The sequence below is a fragment of the Bos grunniens genome, chromosome 28, assembly GCF_055505025.1.
Source record: "Bos grunniens cultivar Pamir isolate PY7600 chromosome 28, Bosgru_T2T1.0, whole genome shotgun sequence".
NCBI classification, from domain to species: domain Eukaryota; kingdom Metazoa; phylum Chordata; class Mammalia; order Artiodactyla; family Bovidae; genus Bos; species Bos grunniens.
The window spans coordinates 15,784,669-15,807,637 of record NC_141192.1 but is presented as its reverse complement, the minus strand read 5'-3'; the positions used below and the strand labels follow the sequence as shown (position 1 = coordinate 15,807,637).

At 35.3% G+C, this 22,969-nt stretch overlaps 1 protein-coding gene across 12 annotated transcripts in view; it reads left to right on the top strand.

Moving 5' to 3' along the window:
* ADK (adenosine kinase) overlaps window positions 1-22,969 on the top strand; it is a 549,097-nt gene that overhangs the window by 377,325 nt on the left and 148,803 nt on the right. For all 12 annotated transcript variants that reach the window (XM_086381947.1, XM_086381942.1, XM_086381948.1 and 9 more), the window contains one exon: window positions 4,693-4,863. In XM_086381947.1, the coding sequence (XP_086238073.1) occupies window positions 4,693-4,863 (171 nt within the window). The remainder of the gene's footprint in view (window positions 1-4,692; window positions 4,864-22,969) is intronic.

Here is a 22,969-nt window from a genome sequence, read left to right as displayed (position 1 = left end):
GCAACCTTTCCTCATCATTAAGTTACTACAATGATTTTATATTCTATGTATTTTATTTTGTTAATTGAACTATAGTTGATTTACAATATTACATTAGTTTCAGATGTACAACATACTGATTCTATTTTTTAATAGATTTATATTTCATTTAAATTATTAGAAAATGATGGCTCATTTTCCTGTCATGTACAGTGCATATATTTACAGCCTATTTATTTTATACGTAATAGGTTATATCTCTTAATCCCATATTGCCATCTTGCCCTGCCCCACTTCTGGTAACCACAGTTGTCTTTTTATATCTATGATTATTACATTCATATGTGATAATAAAAAGTATCTGTCTTTCTCTGTCTGACCTATTTCATGAAGTATAATACACTCTCGGTCTGTCCACATGGTTGCAAGTGGCAGAATTTCATTCCTGTTTATGGCTGAGTAATCTTTATCCATTCATCTTTTGATGGACATTTAGTTGCTTTTAGCTGCTTTGAACTTTGGAGTGTTTTTATTGTTTTGAATTAGTGTTTTTGGTTTCTTTGAATATATATTTAGCACTGGAATGGCAGGATCATATGGTAGTTCTATTTTTAATTTTTTGAGGAACCTCTATACTGTTTTATGTAGTGCCAGTACTAATTTCCATTCCCACCAACAATGTTCAATTGTTCTTTTACTCCATATTTTTGCAAATATCTATTATTTATAGACCTTTTGATGACAGCCCTTTTGACAGATGTGACATGATATCTCACTGTGGCTCTGATTTGCATTTCTCTAATGATTAAGAATCTTTTCATGTGCCTATTGGTCATCTGTATATCTTCTTTAGAAATGTCTACTCAGATCTTCTGCCCATTTTTAAAATTGGATTGCTTATATTTTTGATATTGAGGTATATAGGCTATTTATATAGCATTTCAGATATTAACCCTTTATTGGTCAATTATTTACAAACTTCTCTCATTCCGTAGATTGTGTTTTTATTTTGTTGATGGTTTCCTTTGCAGTACAAAAGCTTTTAAGTTTAATTAAATTCCATTTGTTTAGTTTTGCTTTTATTTCCTTTGCTTTAGGAGACAGATTCCCCCCAAATTGCAATAATATCTGTCAAAGAGTATTTCACCTCTGTTGTTCTCTAGGAGTTTTATGGCATCCAGTCTTACATTTAGGTTTTAGGTCTTTAATACATTCCGAGTTTATTTTTGTATATGATGTTTGAGTATGTACTAATTTCTTTCTTCTACACGTAGCTGTCCAGTTTTGTCAGCACCAGTCATTGAAAAGACTGTCTTTTCTCCGTTGTTTATCCTTGCCTCCTTTCTCATAGATTAATTAAACGTAATGCATGAGTTTCTTTTGGGCCCTCTATTCCTTTCTGTTGATCTATGTTTCTCTTTCTGTGCCAGTACTATACAGTTTTGATGACTGTAGCTTTGTCGTATAGTCTGAAGTCGGGGAACAAGATTCTTCCAGCTCTCTTCTTCTTTCTCAAGATTGCTTTGCCAATTTGGGATCTTTTATAATTCCGTATAAATTTTAGGATTATTTGTTCTTGCTCTGTAGAAGATGCTTTGAGTTGTCTGATGGAGATTACAATGAATCTATAGATTGGTTTTAGTGATATGGACATTTTAATCTTTTTAATTCTTCTATTCCATGAACATGGAATATCTTTCCTTTATTGTATGTGTATTATCTTTCATTTTCCTTCATCAGTGATTTATAGTTTTCAGAGTATAGCTCTTTCACCTCCTTGGTTAAGTTTAGTTGTGGGTATATTATTTTTGATGTGATTTTAAATGAGCAGTTTATTTTCTTTTAGTATTTTAAACACTTCAGTTCTTTACACTCCCCCATATTTAAGCTACCCTGAGAAATCCTCAGAGTGGCTGACTGACAAATCTGCATACTTGGGATTTCCAAATTTTATATCTGCCTCTGATTAAAAAAAAAAGGTTCTTTGGCTCTGCCTTGGGCCTTCCCCATTCCTTTTCCTCCTGCCTTTTTGTTCTGCTTCAGTTTTCATTTTAATGGATAAAATTGTCTCACTTCACCCTCAGTTCTGATTAATATTAGCCAGTCTCTAAGAGTTAGGATCTGCTTTGCTTTTCATTGTTCTTATGGCCAAAGAGTAGCAGGGCTAACTGTTGTGCTGACTGAAATTCCTAATTAGGATATTACAAGAGTTTTGTTGATTCTATAGAGTGTTTTTCTAAACTATAGCTCTCTAAATTATTGGTCTGTTTTTATTACAGACCTGTTACTTGAAAAAAAAATTTATACTGGCACTGTTTTTATTTTTGGTGATACTATACTCTGAAACATGTGGCTTAGCAATGGATATAAATCAAGAAAGAAAAATTATGGTTGGCATCAGTTTTAGGTCTTTGCACTCTAACAGAGCACAAATCCATAATTGCTCAAATACTAAATATTTACTTAAAGAGAAACAAGAAACAATTCAAAAAATGGAATTAATTTAAATTGTGAATTTGCCTCAATTAAAAACTGACCCTTTTTTTGTATATTCTTTGTAAAATTGACAAAATGGAAATTCTGCTGTCCACATCACATGCTCTTATGTTGCATTTTAAAGTTAACACATATACAACATACACACATTTGGAATGAGGCCAAATTTAAACTCCAGGGGCATACTGTTCTGTACCTTAAATTACAATCAGATGTATTTTAGCACAGATCAAATTTTCAGTCTGAAGTTGGTGAGAAGCCTAATTATTTGACCAGGTTACTATTTATGTAGACCATTCTATGGCTGTCTGTGGTTAATCCACAGCTGGCAGAGTGCTAACTCTGGGAGGTTTTTATTTCATGCTAAAACAGTTTGGGGAGAATTAGGAGGAGGGGAGAGTTTTAAACTCTCCTCATTAAATGAAAGACTAAAGAGCAAATACATCCATATTACTATGGAGACAAGATGCTATATACACTGTTCATCTTAATTCTCCAAGTGACAAAAATAGCAAAGCAGCTTGAATGCTCATAGTTCGCAAGTGACATGGTATTTGGTTAAAAAATGAAGATGAAAAGATTAAATGATATTACCTAATAATAAATGATGTTACCTTTCTAAAGAGTTGAATATTGGTAAAGAATTAATGGATTAGAATTTTAAATGATGAGAAAATTTTATGTTATTTTGATTGGAGAACATATTTCTTATAATTTTATTAGCAATACTTTAGTAAGAGATAATTATAAAGTTCTTTCTAAATACTTCAAGATTTTTAAGGGAGAGATACCCTTCAAAAATATACCCCAGTACACATGACTTCTGCCAGAAAGTTGATTTTTTAATGTTCAAAATCTTATTTTCTCTTTAAACTTTTTGAGTTTGCAAGAGGGATGTCGTTAGTCTCTCATTATAAGTGAGCATTTCAATAGCTCTTTTGTAACTTAAGGTAACTCTTCTTCTCTAATGAAATGGCACATATTAAGCATACACTACTCATATGATAAACTTTTCTCCTGATCAAATGCTATAGTTTCCTGCTTTGCATTTTATAATTGCATTTTTAAGGTTTACATTGTAGAGGCTGTGCTTCCCTTGTGGCTCAGATGGTAAAAAAATATCTGCCAGCAATAAGGGAGACCTGGGTTCAATCCCTGGGTTGCGAAGATCTGCTATTGAAGGGAACATCTACCCATTCCAGTAGTCTGGCCTGGAGAATTCCAGGACTGTATAGTCTGTGGAGTTGCAAATAGTCAGACATGACTGAGCAACTCTCACTTTCACTTTCACTTGTAGAGGCTTTTGTATTATGTATGTTGTTGGTGTTGTTAAGTTGCTCAGTCATGTCCAATTCTTTGTGACCCCCGTGGGCTGCAGCATGCCAGGCTCCCCTGTCCTTCACTGTCTTGTGGAGTTTGCTTAGATTAATGTCCACTGAGTTGTTAATGCTGTGTAACCATTTCATCCTCTGCCAATCCTTTCTCCTTTTGCCTTCAATCTTTCCCAGCATCAGGGTCTTTTCCAGTGAATCAGCTCTTCACGTAAGGTGGCCAAAGTATTCAAGCTTCAGCTTCAACATTAGTCCTTCCAATGAATATTCAAAATTAATTACCTTTAGGATTGACTGATTTGATCTCCTTGCATTTTATGGGACTCTCACGAGTCTTCTCCAGCACCACAATTTGAAAGCATCAATTCTTTGGCGCTCAGCCTTGTCTGTGGTCCAATTCTCAGATCTATTCATGAGTACTGAAAAAACCATAGCTTGAACTATACAGACTTTTGTTGACAAAGTGATGTCTCTTGTTTTTAATATGCTGTCCAGGTTTGTCATAACTTTCCTTCCAAGGAGCGTCTTTTAATTTCAAGGCTGCAGTCACCGTCCACAGTGATTTTGGAGCCCAGGGCAAAAAATCTGTTACTTGCTATGAAATGATGGGGCCAGATGCCATGATCTAAGTTTTTTGAATGTTGAGTTTTAAGCCAACTTTTTCACTCTCCTCTTTCACCCTCATCAAGAGGCTTTTTAATTTCCTCTTCACTTTTCTGCCATCAGAGTGATAGCATCTGCATATGTGAGGTTGTTGGTATTTCTCCTGGCAGTCTTGATTCCAGCTTGTGATTCATCTGTATTTTGTATAGATTTACTTGTATTCTCACTGAGAATGATTCTGTGGAGATAGCATTTCTAATTTCTCCTTTTTTTCTTTACCCAGGGTTTTTTCCTCACAGTTTCTCCAGAGTCGGTTTTAAAAGTGGCTCACCATGCTTCTGAAAACAACAGAATTTTCACTTTGAATCTGTCTGCACCATTTATTAGTCAGTTCTACAAGGAATCATTGATGAAAGTTATGCCTTTTGTTGACATACTTTTTGGAAACGAGATGGTGAGTAATTTTTTTAGATAAAAGTACCTTGCTTTTGGTTTCTGTTTGTGTATGTGTTTAGAAATACATAAATAAAAACTTAAATAACTGCATAAGTACACTTGAGAATTACACAGTAAAATGGCCTCAGTTTGGTCCAATATAGTTCATTATTTTCAGTATTTCCTTTAGAATATACTAATTCCTTACATAATAAACAATTAGTCTTTTAAAAAATTTGGTTGTTCAGGTTGATAATTTACACATGGTAACATTCACTCCTATGAGCTCCTATAACATTTCTGTGAGCTCTTGCAAATGTATACCTGTTATGTGACTTGTAAGCATAAGAAAGATAAAAAACATTTTCATCATCTTTGTCGGTCAAGCCTTCCCCTAATCCTTAGCCCTTAACATAAACTGTTTTCTGAACTGTAAAATAATGTTTTTGTTTGAAATTTTCATGGATTAAGATACGTGATATCTAGTTAAAATAAATGTTTTATGAAGTTAAGTACATTTTCAAGGTCTTGAGTCAGTTTAATAAATTATGACTATATGGTTGTATATTGTAATTTGTAGTTAAATGTGTTTAATCGAGATTATAATTTCTTTCATTCAAACTTTAGTGAAAAACAAAATTTTTTTCTTATTTAATATTCATACCTTCTGTCTTACCTGTAGACTATAAAAATCCATAAATACTTGTGGACTATAAAAATCCTTGAAATAGAAAAAAAGGAGACGTTTGCTATATCTTCCTTTTATGAATGTGTGAAGTTGTGTGAATTACCTCAGAAGTCCATTCTGATTCAGATTCTATGATTCTAACTTAGTTTGATTATATTCACCAATTTTATATCTAAATAAAATAACTATATTGTCTGCCTAGAATAACATAAAATTTGACCTGGAAGTAACTTGTGGGTTATTGGTGTGGAAATCATATGGTGTGGATATCTTCTAAGGGCCCTTAACCAATTGAAGGACATGCTACATTCTTAACGACCAACAAACTGACATAATGGGAAAAAATAGTGGTAAAAACCTTGATCTCCTAGGTATCTGCTAGAGGTCTCATTTGACTGAAATCTATGTTTCAGATTTTCCGTATTGTCAATGTTATTTTCTAGGTACAGGAAGCTCTTAAGAAAAGTGCTATTCTAGACTCTTTAAATAATGTTAACGAGTTGGTCATTAGTATAGCAGTCTGAGAGTGCTTGGGAGAAGTTGATACTTGAATCCAGAGTCCTTTATAGTCAGAAACAGTAGAATGGCAATACTTAGACTTTAAGAAGACAAACTTTAAAACTTTTAAAAAAGATAAATGTCATTCTAAAGAATGAGATTTGGAAAGTAAAACTTGAGAGGGTTGAATACCAGCAAAAATTCAGTTATGACTTTAAAATCTCAAATGACCTTAATTAAAAGGAAAATAAAGAAGAGCCTTAACAAGAATAAAAAGCTTGGAGAACATACAGAAAGCTGTTTAATAAGAGCTCACATTTGTAAAACATATGTAAAAATGATGGAACGCATTTACAGAATGAAGGAGCAGTGCTGAAAGTTTGGCTGAGATATAGGAGAATAGAAAAGAATAGAGGCCTAAGAATGATTAGTTTTGCAGAAAATGCTGATAATATAAAAATGTTCTTTATTGTTTAAAAAAACTTCAAAAGTGCAATCAACAAAAAAAGTAATTGGACTTCATTAAAATTAAAAACCTTTTTGCATCAAAGGACACTATCAAGAAAGTGAAAGACAACACATGGATGGAAGAAAATAAATACATCTGATAAGGGATTAATGTATATCTCAACAACTCAAATATATCTCGACACAGGAAACAATCCAGTTTAAAAATGATCAAAGGACTTAAACATTTCTTCATAGAAGACATACAGACTGGCAATAAGCACACATGAAAAGATGCTCACCATCAATGATCACTAGAGAAATGCATATGAAACCAAAATGAGATACTACTTGGTACCCTTTTGGATGGCTATTGTCAAAAAATGGAAAATAACAAGTATTGCCAAGAATGTTGAGAAATGGAAACCCTTGTGCATGGTTGCTGGGAATGTAAATGATGCAGCTGCTGTGAAAAGCAATTCGATGCTCCTCAAAAAGTTAAACAGGGAATTATTACCATTGTTGTTGTTTAGTCACTCAGTCATGTCCAATTCTTTGTGACCTCATGGACTACAGTATGCCAGGCTTCCCTGTCCTTCACCAGCTCCTGGAGTTTGCTCAGACTCATGTCCATTGAGTCGGTGATGCCATCCAACCATCTCAACCTCGGTCATCCCCTCCTCCTGCCTTCAATCTTTCCCAGCATCAGGGTCTTTTCCAATGACTTGGCTCTTTGCATCAAGTGGCCAAAGTATTGGAGCTTCAGCTTCAGCATCAGTCCTTCTAATGAATGTTCAGGGTTGATTTCCTTTAGGATTGACTGGTTTGATCTTCTTGCTGTCCAGGGGACTCTCAAAAATCTTCTCCAGCATCATAGTTCGAAGGCATCAGTTCTTCAGCGCTCAGCCTTTTTTATTGTCCAGCTATCACATCCATACATGACTACTGAAAAAACCATATCTTTGACTAGATTGACCTTTGTAGGCGAAGTAGGCAAAGCACTGTCTCTGCTTTTTAATATGCTGTCTAGGTTTGTCATTGCTTTTCTTCTGGCGAGCAAATGTCTTTTCATTACATGACTGCAGTCACCATCCACAGTGATTTTGGAGCCCAAAAAAGTAGCCTGTCACTGTTTGCATTGTTTCCCTATCTATTTGCCATGAAGTGATGGGACCAGATGCCATATTCTTTGTTTTTACTATTACCATATGATCCAACAATTCCACTTATAAGTATTAAAAAAAAAAAAAAAACTTCAAAGCAGGGATTCAAATGCTTTTACACCAGTGTTTATCAGCATTGTTCACAGTAGCCACAAGTTGGAAGCAAAGCAAATGTTTTTCAGTGGTTGAATAGATAAATGTGATATATTAAATACAGTGGAATATTATTCAGTCTTTAAAAGGAATGGATTTTGGTAAAATACAGAATAAATTAAATAAAATCTTTTACCTGATACATGATAAAATCTGAATGAACCTTGAAGACACTTATGTTAAGTGAAATTAGCCCTACCTATACAAGCAGACACATATTGGATTTTCCTATAAGAATTCCTCTGAAATGAAGTATTTAAAATAGAAAAACTCAGAGAGAGATAGCAAAACAGTGGTTACCAGGCACTGAGGGGAAAAGGGAATTAGGAGTTATTATTTAATGAGTACAAAGCTTCTGTTTGGGATGACAGAAAACTTCTGGAAATGGATAGTAGAAATGATTGCAGAACATTGTGAATATAATGTCAGTTAATTTAACACTTAAAATTGTTAAAATGGTAAAAGTTTACTACCTTATGTACATTTTATCACAGTTTTAAAAATTGATTCTACAAATCAGTAAACTTTAAAGTTTGACTAGAACTTAGTATAGCTTATTAGGGAAATTATTTTTCCTTACCTAGAAGAGGAAGTAGTCAAATTACAAGCTACTACATGGCTCAAAAAGGGCTTCCCTGGTTGCTCAGTAGTAAAGAATCTGCCTGCAATGCAGGAGATGCAGGTTTGATTCCTGGGTTGGGACTGCTACTGCTAAGTCACTTCAGTCGTGTCCGACTCTGTGCGACCCCATAGATGGTAGCCCACCAGGCTTGCCCATCCCTGGGATTCTCCAGGCAAGAACACTGGAGTGGGCTGCCATTTCCTCCTCCAATGCATGAAAGTGAAAAGTGAAAGTGAAGTCTCTCAGTCGTGTCCGACTCTAGCGACCCCATGGACTGCAGCCTACCAGGCTCCTCCGTCCATGGGATTTTCTAGGCAAAAGTTCTGGAGTGGGGTGCCGTTGCCTTCTCCGCCTGGGTTGGGAAGATTCCCTGGAAAAGGAAATGGCAACCCACTCCAGTATTCTTGCCTGGAAAATCCTGAGCCTGGCAGGCTATAGTCCATGGGGTCGCAAAGGGCCAAACACAACAACCAAACAACACAACAACAGAACTCCAAATCATGTCAGGATGACTTTAACTTTTCTGATATGATTGTTATTCATATGAATTCATTTCACTAGATATGTAGTACTTGTATGACAGTCCAATAAGCAGTGATATACATATATAGTATATTTGAGATGATTTGTCATAATATGGATTATAGAATAATGAATATTGGATATAGGGCAATTTGATATATTTGATAATTATTGAACCAGTCTCAAAAAATTCTTCTGACAAATTAATACTGATGTGCTTCACTATAAATGATTCAGGTAAACTTGTGTTTGTGGATAATGTAGATATAGAGAATGCAAATAATGGAACATGTTAATAAATTATCAAATAAATTAAATGTCAAAATGAGACTTCTGACAATTTTAATAGATTAGAAATACCAGTTAAGTGATGAAATTTAATAAGGATAAATAAAAATGATATCATATTTGATTATAAAAAATATGGTATTATAAGATTTATCTCTTTGATCTCATCTTTCTTTGTTTTCCTCAAATATTCTAGTAATAATAAACTATTTTCAGTTCTCTAGGGAAAAAAGGGGGCATTTAACTTATAAATTGCAATGAAGTGTGAAATATATTTCTCAGCGTATACATTCAGGATTGCTCTGTCCTTCCCCCCACCTCTTTATCCCTCAAACCTCTCCCCCAAATCTACTGTGTTTAATATAAATCCTCAAAATGCCAATACCTAGCCAAAACTAAATACACTTGGCCCTTATTTTCTACCTAGTGCCATTTTTTTCTTTCATAGGATGTGTGCCCTTTGATTAACCCAGCTTACCACTTGAAGAGGGTTCCCAGTTCATTGCAGAGGAGAACCCACGTAGAATTCAACAGTCTCTTTCAGTTGAGAAAATGGAGCTGCAAGTTTGGGAAGTCTAACAGCTAGCCAGCTAGTTTGCAGTTCACAGTACCTGAAGGGAAAGAGCTACATAGACAAAGAACACAGGAGATTTGCGGAGTCCCACCCAAGTCTTTGAGCTGAGTACTGATCAGCCATGAGGAAACTAATGAAGGATGAGGGAAAAAACCAACACTTGAGAAGATCTTTGGGCATAATCTTCAGAGTGCACAGACAGCCTGTAACCATCCTTATTGTACTAGCTAGAATTGAGACTCTTATCATAATTCATGGGCTTCAGATAGAGTACTTAGAACATCTCTGGGGCAAAATTAGTCTAGAATGTGTCTTCTTTTGTCCCTTATAACAATATTATCCCAACATGCATATGGTCCCCTGTATTGGTATGAAGTTTCCTTCTATTCATATTTCAGAATACTGAGGGCTTTTTTCTAGAATGGATGTTGGATTTTGACATTGCCACCCCACCCCAATTTTAGAAAACCCAATCCAATAATACAAAAAAAGGATACTTCATTGTGACCAGGAATATTCAGTTGATTTACTGATCAATATAGTTCAACTTAGTAAAAATAAAAAGCATTACCATCTTAGTAGATACATAAAAGAAGATGTCAAAATCCAACATCCATCCCTGATAAAAAGCCCTCATAGTACTTAGAAGGGACCTTCTTCAACCCAATATGAAACATTCACAAAAAATATACAGCTAACATCATACTTAAATGATTAAAAACTGAGTACTTTTCTCTAATATCAGGGACAAAGCAAGGATGTTCGCTCTCTCCACTTCTATTCAGCATTGTCATATATGTTTTAGCCAATGTTAACAACATATGAAAAATATCCAGATTAGAAAGAATGAAGAAAAATTATCTCTATTATTAAACATAATGGTTGCTTTATAGAAATCCTATTAAATCTACAAAGATATTAGAAATAAAAATGAGTTCAGCAAGGTTGTGGGATATAAGATAAACACACAAATAGCACTTGTATTTTTATATAGTAACACCAAACACTCAGAAATTTTAAATCACTATTTTCATTACCAAAAAGATGTATAACATACTCTGGGATAAATTAAAAGATGTGCAACACTTGTGTACCAGTTACTACCAAATATTGTTCAGAAAAATTAAAGAGCTAAGTAAGTGGAGAGAGAAGGCCTGTTTGTGGATTTTAAGAGTCAATTGTGAAGATGTCAGTTCTCAAATTGGTCTATGGATTCAACATAATTTAATTTAAAATCCCAACAGGTTTTTTTGTTTGTTTTGTAGATGTCAACAAGCTTATTCTAAAATTAATGTGGAAAAACATTGGACTGAATAGTCACACAGGATTGAAAAAAAGTCAGAGGACCTGTGCTACATGGCGTCAGGACTTAGAAAGCTGTCAATGCAGTGTGTCACCTGCCTAAAGATAGGCAGGTTCCTAGCACCCCTTATCGAAGAGATTATCTTCCCTCCATTGTATATTCTTGCCTCCTTTGTCAAAGACAAGGTGCCCATAGGTGTGTGGGTTTGGTCTGTCTTTCTGTTTTTGTTCCAGTACCATACTGTATTGACTGTAGCTTTGTAGTATAGTCTGAAGTTAGGAAGGTTGATTCTTCTAGCTCCATTCTTTCTCAAGCTTGCTTTGGCTATTTGGGATCTTTTGTGTTTCCCTATGAATTGTAATTTTTTGTTCTAAATCTGTGAAAAATGCCATTGGTAATTTAATAGGGATTGCATTGAATCTGTAGATTCCTTTTGGTAGTATTATCATTTTCATAATATTGATTCTTCCAATCAATATTGGAAGAACATGGATACTTGGATACCTCTCCATTTGTTTATATCATCTTTGGTTTCTTTCATCAGTGTCTTACAGTTATCTGCATACAGCTCTTTTGTCTCTTTAGGCAGGTTTATTCCTAGGTATTTTATTCTTTTTTGTTGCAGTGGTAAATGGAATTGATTCCTTAATTTCTCCTGATTTTTTATTATTAGTCTATGGGAATGCAAGTGATTTCTGTGTATTGATTTTGTATCCCACGACTTTTCTGAACATTATCTTTAGGTTTTTCTATGTATAGTCATATCGTGTCATCTGCCAACAGAGTTTTACTTCTTCTTTCCCAGTCTGGGTTCCTTTTATTTATTTTTCTTCTCTGATTGTCTTGGCTAGAACTTCCAAAACTATGTTGAATAATAGTGGCAAGAGTGGACACTGTTCAGGATCACTGTCTTGTTCCTGATCTTAGAGGAAAAGCTTTTAGTGTTTCACCATTGAGAATAATGTTTGCTGTGGGTTTATCATACATTGCCTTTATTGTGTTGAGGTAACTCGCCCTCTGCCCATTTTTGAAGAGTTTTTAATCATAAATAGGTGCTGAATTTTGCTGAAAGCTTTTTCTGCATCTGTTAAGATTATCACATGGTTTTTATCTGGATAGCTATATGTGCAACAATGAAATTAGAACACTTCCTAACAGTGTACACGAAAATAAACTTGAAATGGATTAAAGACTTAAGTTTTAGACCAGAAACTATAAAACTCTTAGAGGAAAACATAGGCAGAACACCGTATGACATAAATCGCAGCAGGATCCTCTGTGACCCACCTCCTAGAATTATGGAAATAAAAACAAATAAACAAGTGGGACCTAATTAAATTTAAAAGCTTTTGCACAACAAAGGAAGCTATAAACAAGGTGAAAAGACAACCCTCAGAATGGGAGTAAATAATAGCAAATGAAACAACTGAGTAAAGATCCCCAAAATATACAAGCAGCTCATACAACTCAATACCAGAAAATAGACTACTCAATCAAAAAGTAGGCAGAACACTTAAACAGACATTTCTCCAGAGACATAGAGAAGGCTAATAAACACATGAAAAGATGCTCAACATTTCTTATGATTAGAGAAATGCAAATCAAAACTACAATTAGATACCACCTCACATCAGTCAGAATTTCCTTTATTAAAAAATCTACAGACAGTAAATGCTAGAGAGGATGTGGAAAAAAGGGAACCTTCTTAAACTGTTGGTGGGAAGTATATTGATACAGCCTCTGTGGATGACAATATGGAGATTCCTTAAAAAACTGGGAATAAAACTACCATATGATCTAACAGTCCCACTATGGGCATATACCCTGAGAAAATCATAACTGGAAAAACACACATGTATTTCAGTGTTCATTGCAGCACTGTTTACAATAGCTAGGTCATGGAAGCAACCTAGATATCCATCAACAAATGAATGGATAAGGAAACTGTGGTGTATGTATATATATATATATATATAGGAATATGTGTGTGTGTGTGTGTGTGTGTATATAGGAATATTACCCAGCCATAGAAAGGAATGCATTTGAGTCAGTTCTAATGAGCTGGATGAACCTAGAGCCTATCATATAGAGTAAAGTAAGTCAGAAAGAGAAAAACAAATATCATTTATTAATGCATATATCTGGAATGCATAAGATGAGACTGATATGCATTTGAGTCAGTTCTAATGAGGTGGATGAACCTAGAGCCTATCATATAAAGTAAGTCAGAAAGAGAAAAACAAATATCGTTTATTAATGCATATATCTGGAATGCATAAGATGGTACTGACAAACCTATTTGCAGGGCAGCAGTGGAGCTACAGACATAGAGAACAGACTTCTGGACGCTAGAAGGGAAAGGAGAAGGTATGACAAATGGAGAGAGTAGCATGAAAACATACACACTACCACGTGTAATATAGTTCAGTTCAGTTCAGTCGCTCAGTTGTGTCTGACTCTTTCCAACCCCATGAATCGCAGTAATATAGTTAGCCAGTTGGAATTTGCTGTATGACTCTGGGAGCTCAAACTAGTGCTCTGTGACAATCTAGAAAGGTGGGCTGGGTGGGAAGTGGGAGATAGATTCTAGAGGGAGGTTCAGTTCAGTTCAGTTGTTCAGTCATGTCTGAGTCTTTGCGACCCCATCGACTGCAGCACACCAGGCTTCCCTGTCCATCACCAGCTCCTGGAGCTTGCTCAAACTCATGTCCATTGAGTTGCTGATGCCATCCAACCAACTCATCCTCTGTTGTCCGCTTCTCCTCCTGCCTTCAGTCTTCCCAGCATCAGGGTCTTTTCCTGTAAGTCAGTTCTTCCCATCAGGTGGCCAAAGTATTGGAGTTTGAGCTTCAGCATTAGTCCTTCAATGAATATTCAGGACTGATTTCCTTTAGGATGGACTGGTTTGATCTCCTTGCAGTCCAAGGGACTTTCAAGCATCTTCTCCAACACCACAGTTCAGAAGCATCAGTCCCTCAGCACTCAACTTTCTTTTTAGTCCAACTCTCACATCCATCCATGACTACTGGAAAAACCATAGCTCTGACTAGATGGACCTTTATCGGCAAAGTAATATCTCTGCTTTTTAATATGCTGTCTAGGTTGGTCATAGCTTTTCTTCCAAGGAGTAAGCATCTTTTAATTTCAGTCATCATCTGCAGTGATTTTGGAACCCAAGCGAATAAAGTCTATCACTGTTTCCATTGTTTCCCCATCTATTTGCCATGAAGTGATAGAACTGGATGCCATGATCTTAGTTTTTTGAATGTTGAGTTTTAGCTTTTTCACTCTCCTCTTTCACTTTCATCAAGAGGGAGGGAACATATGTATATCTATAGCTGATTCATATTGATGTATGACAGAAAGCAAAGCAATATTGTAAAGTAATTATCCTTCAATTAAAAATAATTTTAAAAGAAACTGTATCAAAATAAATACTCCTTGATAAAAATGCTAAAATAGAATAAAGATAGGCAGATAGATCCATTAGACCAACAATTGATTTTTTTTTCAAAATTTCAGAAGCCATTCTGTAGAGAACAGTCTTTTTAACAATTTATACTATACCACTTGAATATCCACACCCAAAAAAGTAAGCTTCAAGCCATACAAAATACAACTGAATACAGCATACAGTAGCTATTCAAGTGTTCAACATTAAAAAGTTTGACCATGCCAAATATTTGCACGAGCTAGTTGAACTGTCAGATACTGCTGATGAAAATGTAAAGCGGTACAACTCCTTTGAAAAAATGGTGTCTTATAAAGTTAGATATATACCCACCATTTGACCTAGCTGTATTATTCCTTGGTATACACCCAGGAGAAGTGAAAATATATATGCATACAGACACATACACAAATGCTTATAGGAATTTTTATTATATTCAGTCTGGAAGCAACATAGTGTTCATTAACTGGTGACTAGATAAATTGTGATATATCTATGCAGTAGAATACTACTCTATAAAAGAAATGTATTTATACATACACCAACACAGATGAATATACATACACCAACACAATCTGAATATTTATGCTGAGTGAAAGATGAGCTGCCAGACAAAAACTACATTCTGTATGATTCCATTTAAATTCTAGAAAATTCAAAATTTGTAGATTCATGGTTGCTTGGGAAGGAGTTATGCTGTGAGGCAGTGATCACAAATGGACGTGATGAATTTATTCCTTATCTTGATTGTGGTTGTGGTTTCAGGACTTCACGCTTGTGTCAAAACATTAGATACTTTAATTTGTGCAGATAATTATATTTGAATTATATCTTATACAGCTGTTTTGAAAATATATGTACTGTGTGATTCTGTTTACATAAGTTTAAAAATGGAGAAAATTAACCTTGAGTTATTCAAATAAAAAGCTCTAAAGAATCAGTGTTAAAATGAAGACATGAAATAGGTGAAGGAAGTTGAGGTATCTCCCCTAAAAAATGAATTGCCAATTTTTTGTTTGGTTCACCACATACCAAATTTCTTTTATTTCTATGAAAGATCCCTTGTATTTCAAGGGCAGTATCAAGTCAGAGGAGGAGTATTTTGATAGTCCTGACTTTTAATTTTGACAGATTATTTTAAATTATCATACTTTATCATTAAATAATACTTTAAAATTACATTGGGCATCCACAATAATCATCATTTAATTTGCACATCAGTACTGTGGCTGGTTTTCTAATGCACGGGAAGTTTTGGCTTGATTCATAGTAAGTACCATTGACCTCTGAAAAACACAAAGGTTAGGGGTGCCAACTGTAAAGGCAATAAAAATTCTGCTTATAGTTTATGGTTGGCTCCCCACCCAAGGTTCCAAGCAAAGGCAGATCGAGTAGTGGTCCAGTATTTACTACTGAAAAGAATCTGCCCCTGTATGGAACCCTCCACAGTTCAAACAGTCTTGTTCAAGGGTCAACTGTACTGAGGTTTTGTTATGTACTGTTGAAGGTGTCCTTTGGAGTACTACTATTCTGCCTCTCAAGTTTCACTTAACTTTCTTGAAAAACATGCACCCTCTGTTCCATTGTTAAAACATCATAAGTAGTACCAAGTGAATAAGGAAAAAATGTTAAGCTATTTAGACTATTTTCTGATCGACCAGCTTTTTTTTCCTACAAATTTTTTTTTTTCTGATCGAGAGTCAATTTATTTGTTCCTAAGCCTTTTTACTGCAATTATTTGATTGACTGACTTGAATAATTTTATTTTTATGCAGTTATAAAATACAGTTCAGTTCAGTTCAGTTCAGTTGCTCAGTCGTGTCTGACTCTTTGCGACCTCATGAATTGCAGCACGCCAGGCCTCCCTGTCCATTACCAACTCCCAGAGTCTACTCAAACTCATGTCCATCGAGTCGGTGATGCCATCCAGCCATCTCATCCTCTGTCGTCCCCTTCCCCTCCTGCCCCCAATCCCTCCCAGCATCAGGGTCTTTTCCAATGAGTCAGCTCTTCGCATGAGCTGGCCAAAGTATTGGAGTTTCAGCCTCAGCATCAGTCCTTCCAGTGAACACCCCGGGCTGACCTCCTTTAGGATGGACTAGTTGGATCTCCTTGCAGTCCAAGGGACTCTCAAGAGTCTTCTCTAACACCACAGTTCAAAAGCATCAATTCTTTGGTGCTCAGCTTTCTTTATAGTCCAACTCTCACATCAGTACGTGACTACTGGAAAAACCATAGCCTTGACTAGACGGACCTTTGTATGCAAAGTAATGTCTCTGCTTTTTAATATGCTATCTAGGTTGGTCATAACTTTCCTTCCAAAGAATAAACGTCTTTTAATTTCATGGCTGCAATCACCATCTGCAGTGATTTTGGAGCCCAAAAAATAAAGTCAGCCACTGTGCTTCCTCCAGCCCCACATTTCTCGTGATGTAGTCTCCATATAAGTTAAATATTATTGAGCCCGTCTTTGAATGGAATGTTCCCTTGGTATCTCTCATTTTCTTAAAGAGATCTCTAGTCTTTCCTATTCTATTGTTTTCATTGATCGCTGAGGAGGGCTTTCTTATCTCTCCTTGCTATTCTTTGGAACTCTACATTCAAATGGGTGTATCTTTCCTTTTCTCCTTTGCTTTTCGCTTCTCTTCTTCTCACAGCTATTTGTAAGGCATCCTCAGAAAGCCATGTTGCTTTTCCTTGGGGATGGTCTTGATTCCTGTCTCCTATACAGTGTCACGAACCTCCGTCCATAGTTCATCAGGCACTCTGTCTATCAGATCTAGTCCCTTAAATCTATTTCTCACTTCCACTGTATAGTCATAAGGGATTTGATTTAGGTCATACCTGAATGGTCTAGTAGTTTTTCCCACTTTCTTCAATTTAAGTCTGAATTTGGCAATAAGGAGTTCATGTTTTGAAATGTGAATTAATTTAATGAATTAAGTTCAGGTACAAAACTCAATAAAGACAAATTCCTTTAAAAAATTGTTCTTGAGGACTTCCCTGGTGGTCCAATAGTTAATCCACCTGCCAATGTTTGATTGCTGGTCTAGGAAGATTCCCTAAGCCACGGGGCAACTAAGCCCATGTGCCACAACTACTGAGCTCACTCGCTGCAACTACTGAAGCTCGTATACCTCTGACCTTTGCTCTGAAACAAGAGAAGCCCATACCAGATCTAGAGAAACCCTGCACACAAAACAGAGCCTGTGGCGCCAACACTAAATTAATAATAATTTTTAAAAAGCTTCTTGAATTAGGTGTGAGCACACAAAGTTTGAAAGAGTAAAGGATGAAGAACCCATAAATATCTGCACTCAGGGGTGTTTCATAGAAGTCTTCAAGTTTTGATTCTGCTTTAAAGAAACTGAAAGTGGAATTCATGAACTAAGAATTGTGGATCTGATTCTGTAGGATAGACTCTGGAGTATCAGTCAGCATATATACACTGAAATCCTTGACCCTACTGTAAATATTAACAAATGATGTATCTTTATATGTATTAAGAAAATGTCGATAGATTTTTTCAATTAAAAATTTTAAATTTAGTCAATTTGCTGATTTATTAGCCAACCACTGTTCCTTTCCTCTCCTGATAGGTAAAGTGAGGGATTTATATAGAAATACTAGATGATCTTTTAAAATTTTCCTTATAACCTAAGAATGTTTTTTTCAAAAACCATGGATTCATTTTCTAATGAATCATTCTGATATTCAGTAACACTGACCAGTTTTGTTATAAATCAGCAGGTCCTTGTTCTGAAATCTAGAATATTTCAGTCCCAAACATTAACTTTCAATAGTCTTTTTCATTGTTAATAGGCTTGACTATAATGTTTTATAAGCTAGATTTTCCCCCTTCTTTTACTTCTACTATTTCTTTTCTCTGTCTGATATGCCCTGGGAAAAGAATATTCTTCTCTAAGGGATATCTGAAAATATTCGGTTGAGCTCATTCTGAAACAAAGTACAAGTGTTCACAGGAATACCAGTGCTCCATTAATATGATAAAAAGAAAGTATAAAGTATTAACTGATGTGACTTTTTTTCTTTCTTCTATCATGGTAAAAAAGTACATAACAAATTTACTATTTTTGAGTGTATAATTCATTTAAGTACACTGACAGTGTTGTGCAATCATCGTCACTATCCAGTCACAGAACTTTTTCATCTTTCCAGTACAGTAGCTTTGTACTCATTAAACAATAACTGCTAATTCCTCTTTTCTGCCAGTGCTGGGTTATCACATTTCTACTTTCTCTATGAATTTGACTACTCTAGGTAGCTCAAAAAGTGGGATCATACCATAGTTGTCTCTCCAGCTTATTTCATTTAACATATTTTCAAAGTTCATCAGTGTTGTATCAGAGTTTCCCCTTTGTCTGTTTATTCATCTGTTGATGGATATTCAGTTTGTTTTTACCTTTTGACTTTTGTTAATAATACTGCTGTGAATGCTGGTAAACAAGTATTTGTTCAAGTCCTTGCTTTCATGCTTTTTGGATAAGTGGAAGTGGAATTTCTAGGTCATATGCTAATAATTCTCCTTTTAACTTTTTGAGGAACCACCAAATTGTTTTCCCCAGCAGGTACACTGTTTTATACCCACCAGCAATGCACAAGGGTTATTGTTTCTCTACAACCTTGCTAGCACTTGTTATTTTCCTTTTTTTTTTTTTTTTTCTTTTTTTGCAGTAGCATCCTATTGGTGTAATGTAGCATCTCATTATCTCATTGTAATTTTGATTTGTGTGATTTACTTTTAGAAATTCATAGTGATAAATTTCTATGATACCTCAATTAAAAATATTGATAATCTGTTGAATTGCATTTTGTACTTTTAAACTGCACACCTGAATTTATTGGTTGTTGTTGTTAAGATAGTTTTAATATATAAATTACTTAAATGTTTGTATTTTAATTTGTTTCTGACATCTTCAAAGTTTAAAGCATTTCCCTTCAGCCACAACCATTTGTTACCTAGAGTCACATGTAATCAGCTTAATGAAGGACATTCTGCATGCAGGTAATTATATTCATTGATGCCTGCTAATGCAGTCTGCTTTGTAGTCATTATCTAGCAGTACATGACTAAAGAATTTGATTTTTCTTCTTGTTTTCATTTTTATTAAATTAAGGTTTTTTTGTTTTTTTTTTTTTGAATAGTGTCATCTTGCAAATGGTTCTTAAGAATAATACCTTTCAAGTCTCTGTAATCACTGGATAATTAACCTGCCAGGATTAAGTACCCTCAACTTTGCTTCAGGATACTTAACTCTCAAATAAGGTCAATTATCTCATGATAATAACTGCTTTGTCAAGAGTTACCACTTAATTCCACAGTGAAACGTCACATTACTGGTACAGTGTGCTTTAAGATAGAGTTTAAATAATGAAATACAGGTAGAAAATTGGGCAGAAGAATTCAGTTACATTATTTCATAGATATTAAGAATGCTACATTTTAGATAAAACTCCTCCTCATAGACCTAGTGTTTTGAATCTCACAGATGATTTCTATTTATAAAGATTATGTGTTACTCGGTTTCATCCATCCTTTTGCTGGCAATATTCCCACACTGTACATTTTCTTACAGGGAAATTCATTTTAAACCTATGGATCCTACAGAGGATTCAGTATATTAAAAATCTCTAGTGCTGACCAGGAAAATTGAAATGACTCTCTTTTGTAAGTGATGATTTAACTTAAAAAAATATTTTATCAATCAATGAATTATAAAATAATAAATACAGCTCTGCACTTTTTTGTTGTAGTTTTTGTTGTGGCTTACTAGCTCTTAAATCATCTTACGTCAGTGATGTGCAGCCAAAAACAGGAATGCTACTTGATGCATCAGGACACTGAAAGAAATGTAAAATTGGCTTTTGTTATTTCAATCCATGTTTTCTAAGCTTAAATCCTGATCATTTTTTTACTAAACTAGGTGGAATAGGCTAACTTTTTCTTCTTTTTGCCTGGAAAGGAAGGGGACCTTTATTGACATTTATTGTTTACACCGTTAAATTCTTCTTTATCTTTCTAATGGGCTTCCCTGGTGGCTCACTGGTTTAAAAAAAAAATCCACCTGCCAATATAGGAGACACAGATTTGATCCCTGCGTCACAAAGATCCCCTGGAGAAGGAAATGGCTACCCACTCCAGTAATCTTGCCTGGGAAATCCTATGGACAAGAGGAGCCTTGCAGGCATAGTCCATGAGGTCACAAACAGTCAGACATGACTTAGCGACTAAACAACAACAATCTTTCTAAAAGCCATTGATTCTTTTTTTTTTTTATTCTTTTTTAAATTACGTTATAAAAAATAAGAATTGGAAAACAGAAATAGTTTTAATTGTAAATAATTTTTGGTAAACTCTATCTTATCTGAAGTATTCTGTCAGTGTCTATGCAAAGACGTCATTTGCAATTTCAATGTGAAAATCTGTGTAAATCTTTAAATTATGTGCACCAAATATAGTAAGTGCTATACAGGCATACATCGTCATCCATGTAGTCTCTGTTTGGTTAGAAGACTATCTTTATAAAGGTATTATTTTTAATTTGGGGGAAAATTTCCTTTCTCTCTCAAGTCTGTGCACATTTTATCCTCAAAGAATTCCTTTCTGAGTTCTTGTATCTTTTTATCAAATTAATTCTTTAAGATAACATGATTTCCAAACACTTTCAGAGAGCCAGGTTGTCACCAGATCCATATTCTGACAATGTAAGAGATGGTCTTTTCTTTCCTCATATTAAGGTATTTCCAACATGAATATGGGAAATAAGGCTGTATCTAAAATGGTAATCCTACCCTTTTAAGTATACAAAAGTGTCTAGTTTCTTCCAAGGAAACATGGAAGTCACCTTCCTCTGACTGTTTGTATAGGTTTTTCCATTCCTGTCTCTTTTCTATCAGTATAAGCAAAGAAAGTGAGAGGAGCCTATGATACAGACAAAATCTAAGGTTATTATAAGGTCAGTCCAGGCAAATAGGAAATGATGTTTCAGAGAAGATACATAACCCCTTCATAAAAATTAAAACGTATGGTGCTCTTATAAGATTCTGATTTATTTTCTGTTAAGGATAATGAAATTTCAATTAAGATGATGCTGTGGCATTGCAATGCTGCTCAGTTTCTAGATTTAACTTGCTACTCAGGGTCTTTCTGATGTATTTTACTCACCTGGAAAAAAAATGAGATTTACTACAGCACAAGGGAGTCTTCTAATGTCAGTGACATGTTGTAAAGATAGGCTGTGGAAAGGATTTGGAAAGAGCCAAAAGTTATTTAACTGTAAGTTCTGTGCATCTTTTCCTTCCTTTCCTCTTTTTCTCTTCTGATTCCCACCAAATACCTCCTCCCTTCATTTCCCTCTCATCACCAAACTACATTGCCTCTGTAAGGATGAAAGGTCTTTTAATCATTCCTAAACTCATCATTTGTTAAAAAAAAAAAAAAATTCTGTGATTTGAAATGGTTTGAATTGCTGTGGAGATGATCATATTTTAGGCAGTAATGCTTTTCTGTGTTACTCAGGATTTCAGTTACTTTTTATTTGAATTTTTTAGTTCAGTTCATTTCAGTCATTCATTCATGTCTGACTCTTTGAGACCCCATGAATCGCAGCACGCCAGGCCTCCCTGTCCATCACCAACTCCTGGAGTTCATCCAAACTCATGTGCATCGAGTCGGTGATGCCATCTGGCCATCTCATCCTCTGTCATCCCCTTCTCCTCCTGCCCCCAATCCCTCCCAGCATCAGGGTCTTTTCCAATGAGTCAAGTCTTCACATGAGGTGGCCAAAGTTATTGGAGTTTCAGCCTCAGTGTCGGTCCTTCCAATGAACACCCAGGACTGGTCTCCTTTAGGATGGACTGATTGGATCTCCTTGCAGTCCAAGGGACTCTCAAGAGTCTTCTCCAGCACCACAGTTCAAAAGCATCAATTCTTCAGCGCTCAGCTTTCTTCACAGTTCAACTTTCACATCCATACATGACCACTGGAAAAACCATAGCCTTAGCTAGACAGACTTGTTGGCAAAGTAATATCTCTGCTTTTCAATATGCTATCTAGGTTGGTCATAACTTTTCTTCCAAGGAGTAAGCGTCTTTTAATTTCATTGCTGCAATCACCATCTGCAGTGATTTTGAAGCCCCCCAAAATAAAGTCTGATACTGTTTCCACTGTTTCCCCATCTATTTCCCATGAAGTGATGGGACCAGATGCCATGATCTTCGTTTTCTGAATGTTGAGCTTTAAACCAACTTTTTTACTCTCCTCTTTTCACTTTCATCAAGAGGCTTTTTAGTTCCTCTTCACTTTCTGCCATAAGGAGGGTGTCATCTGCATATCTGAGGTTATTGTTATTTCTCCCGGAAATCTTGATTCCAGCTTGTGCTACTTCCAGCACAG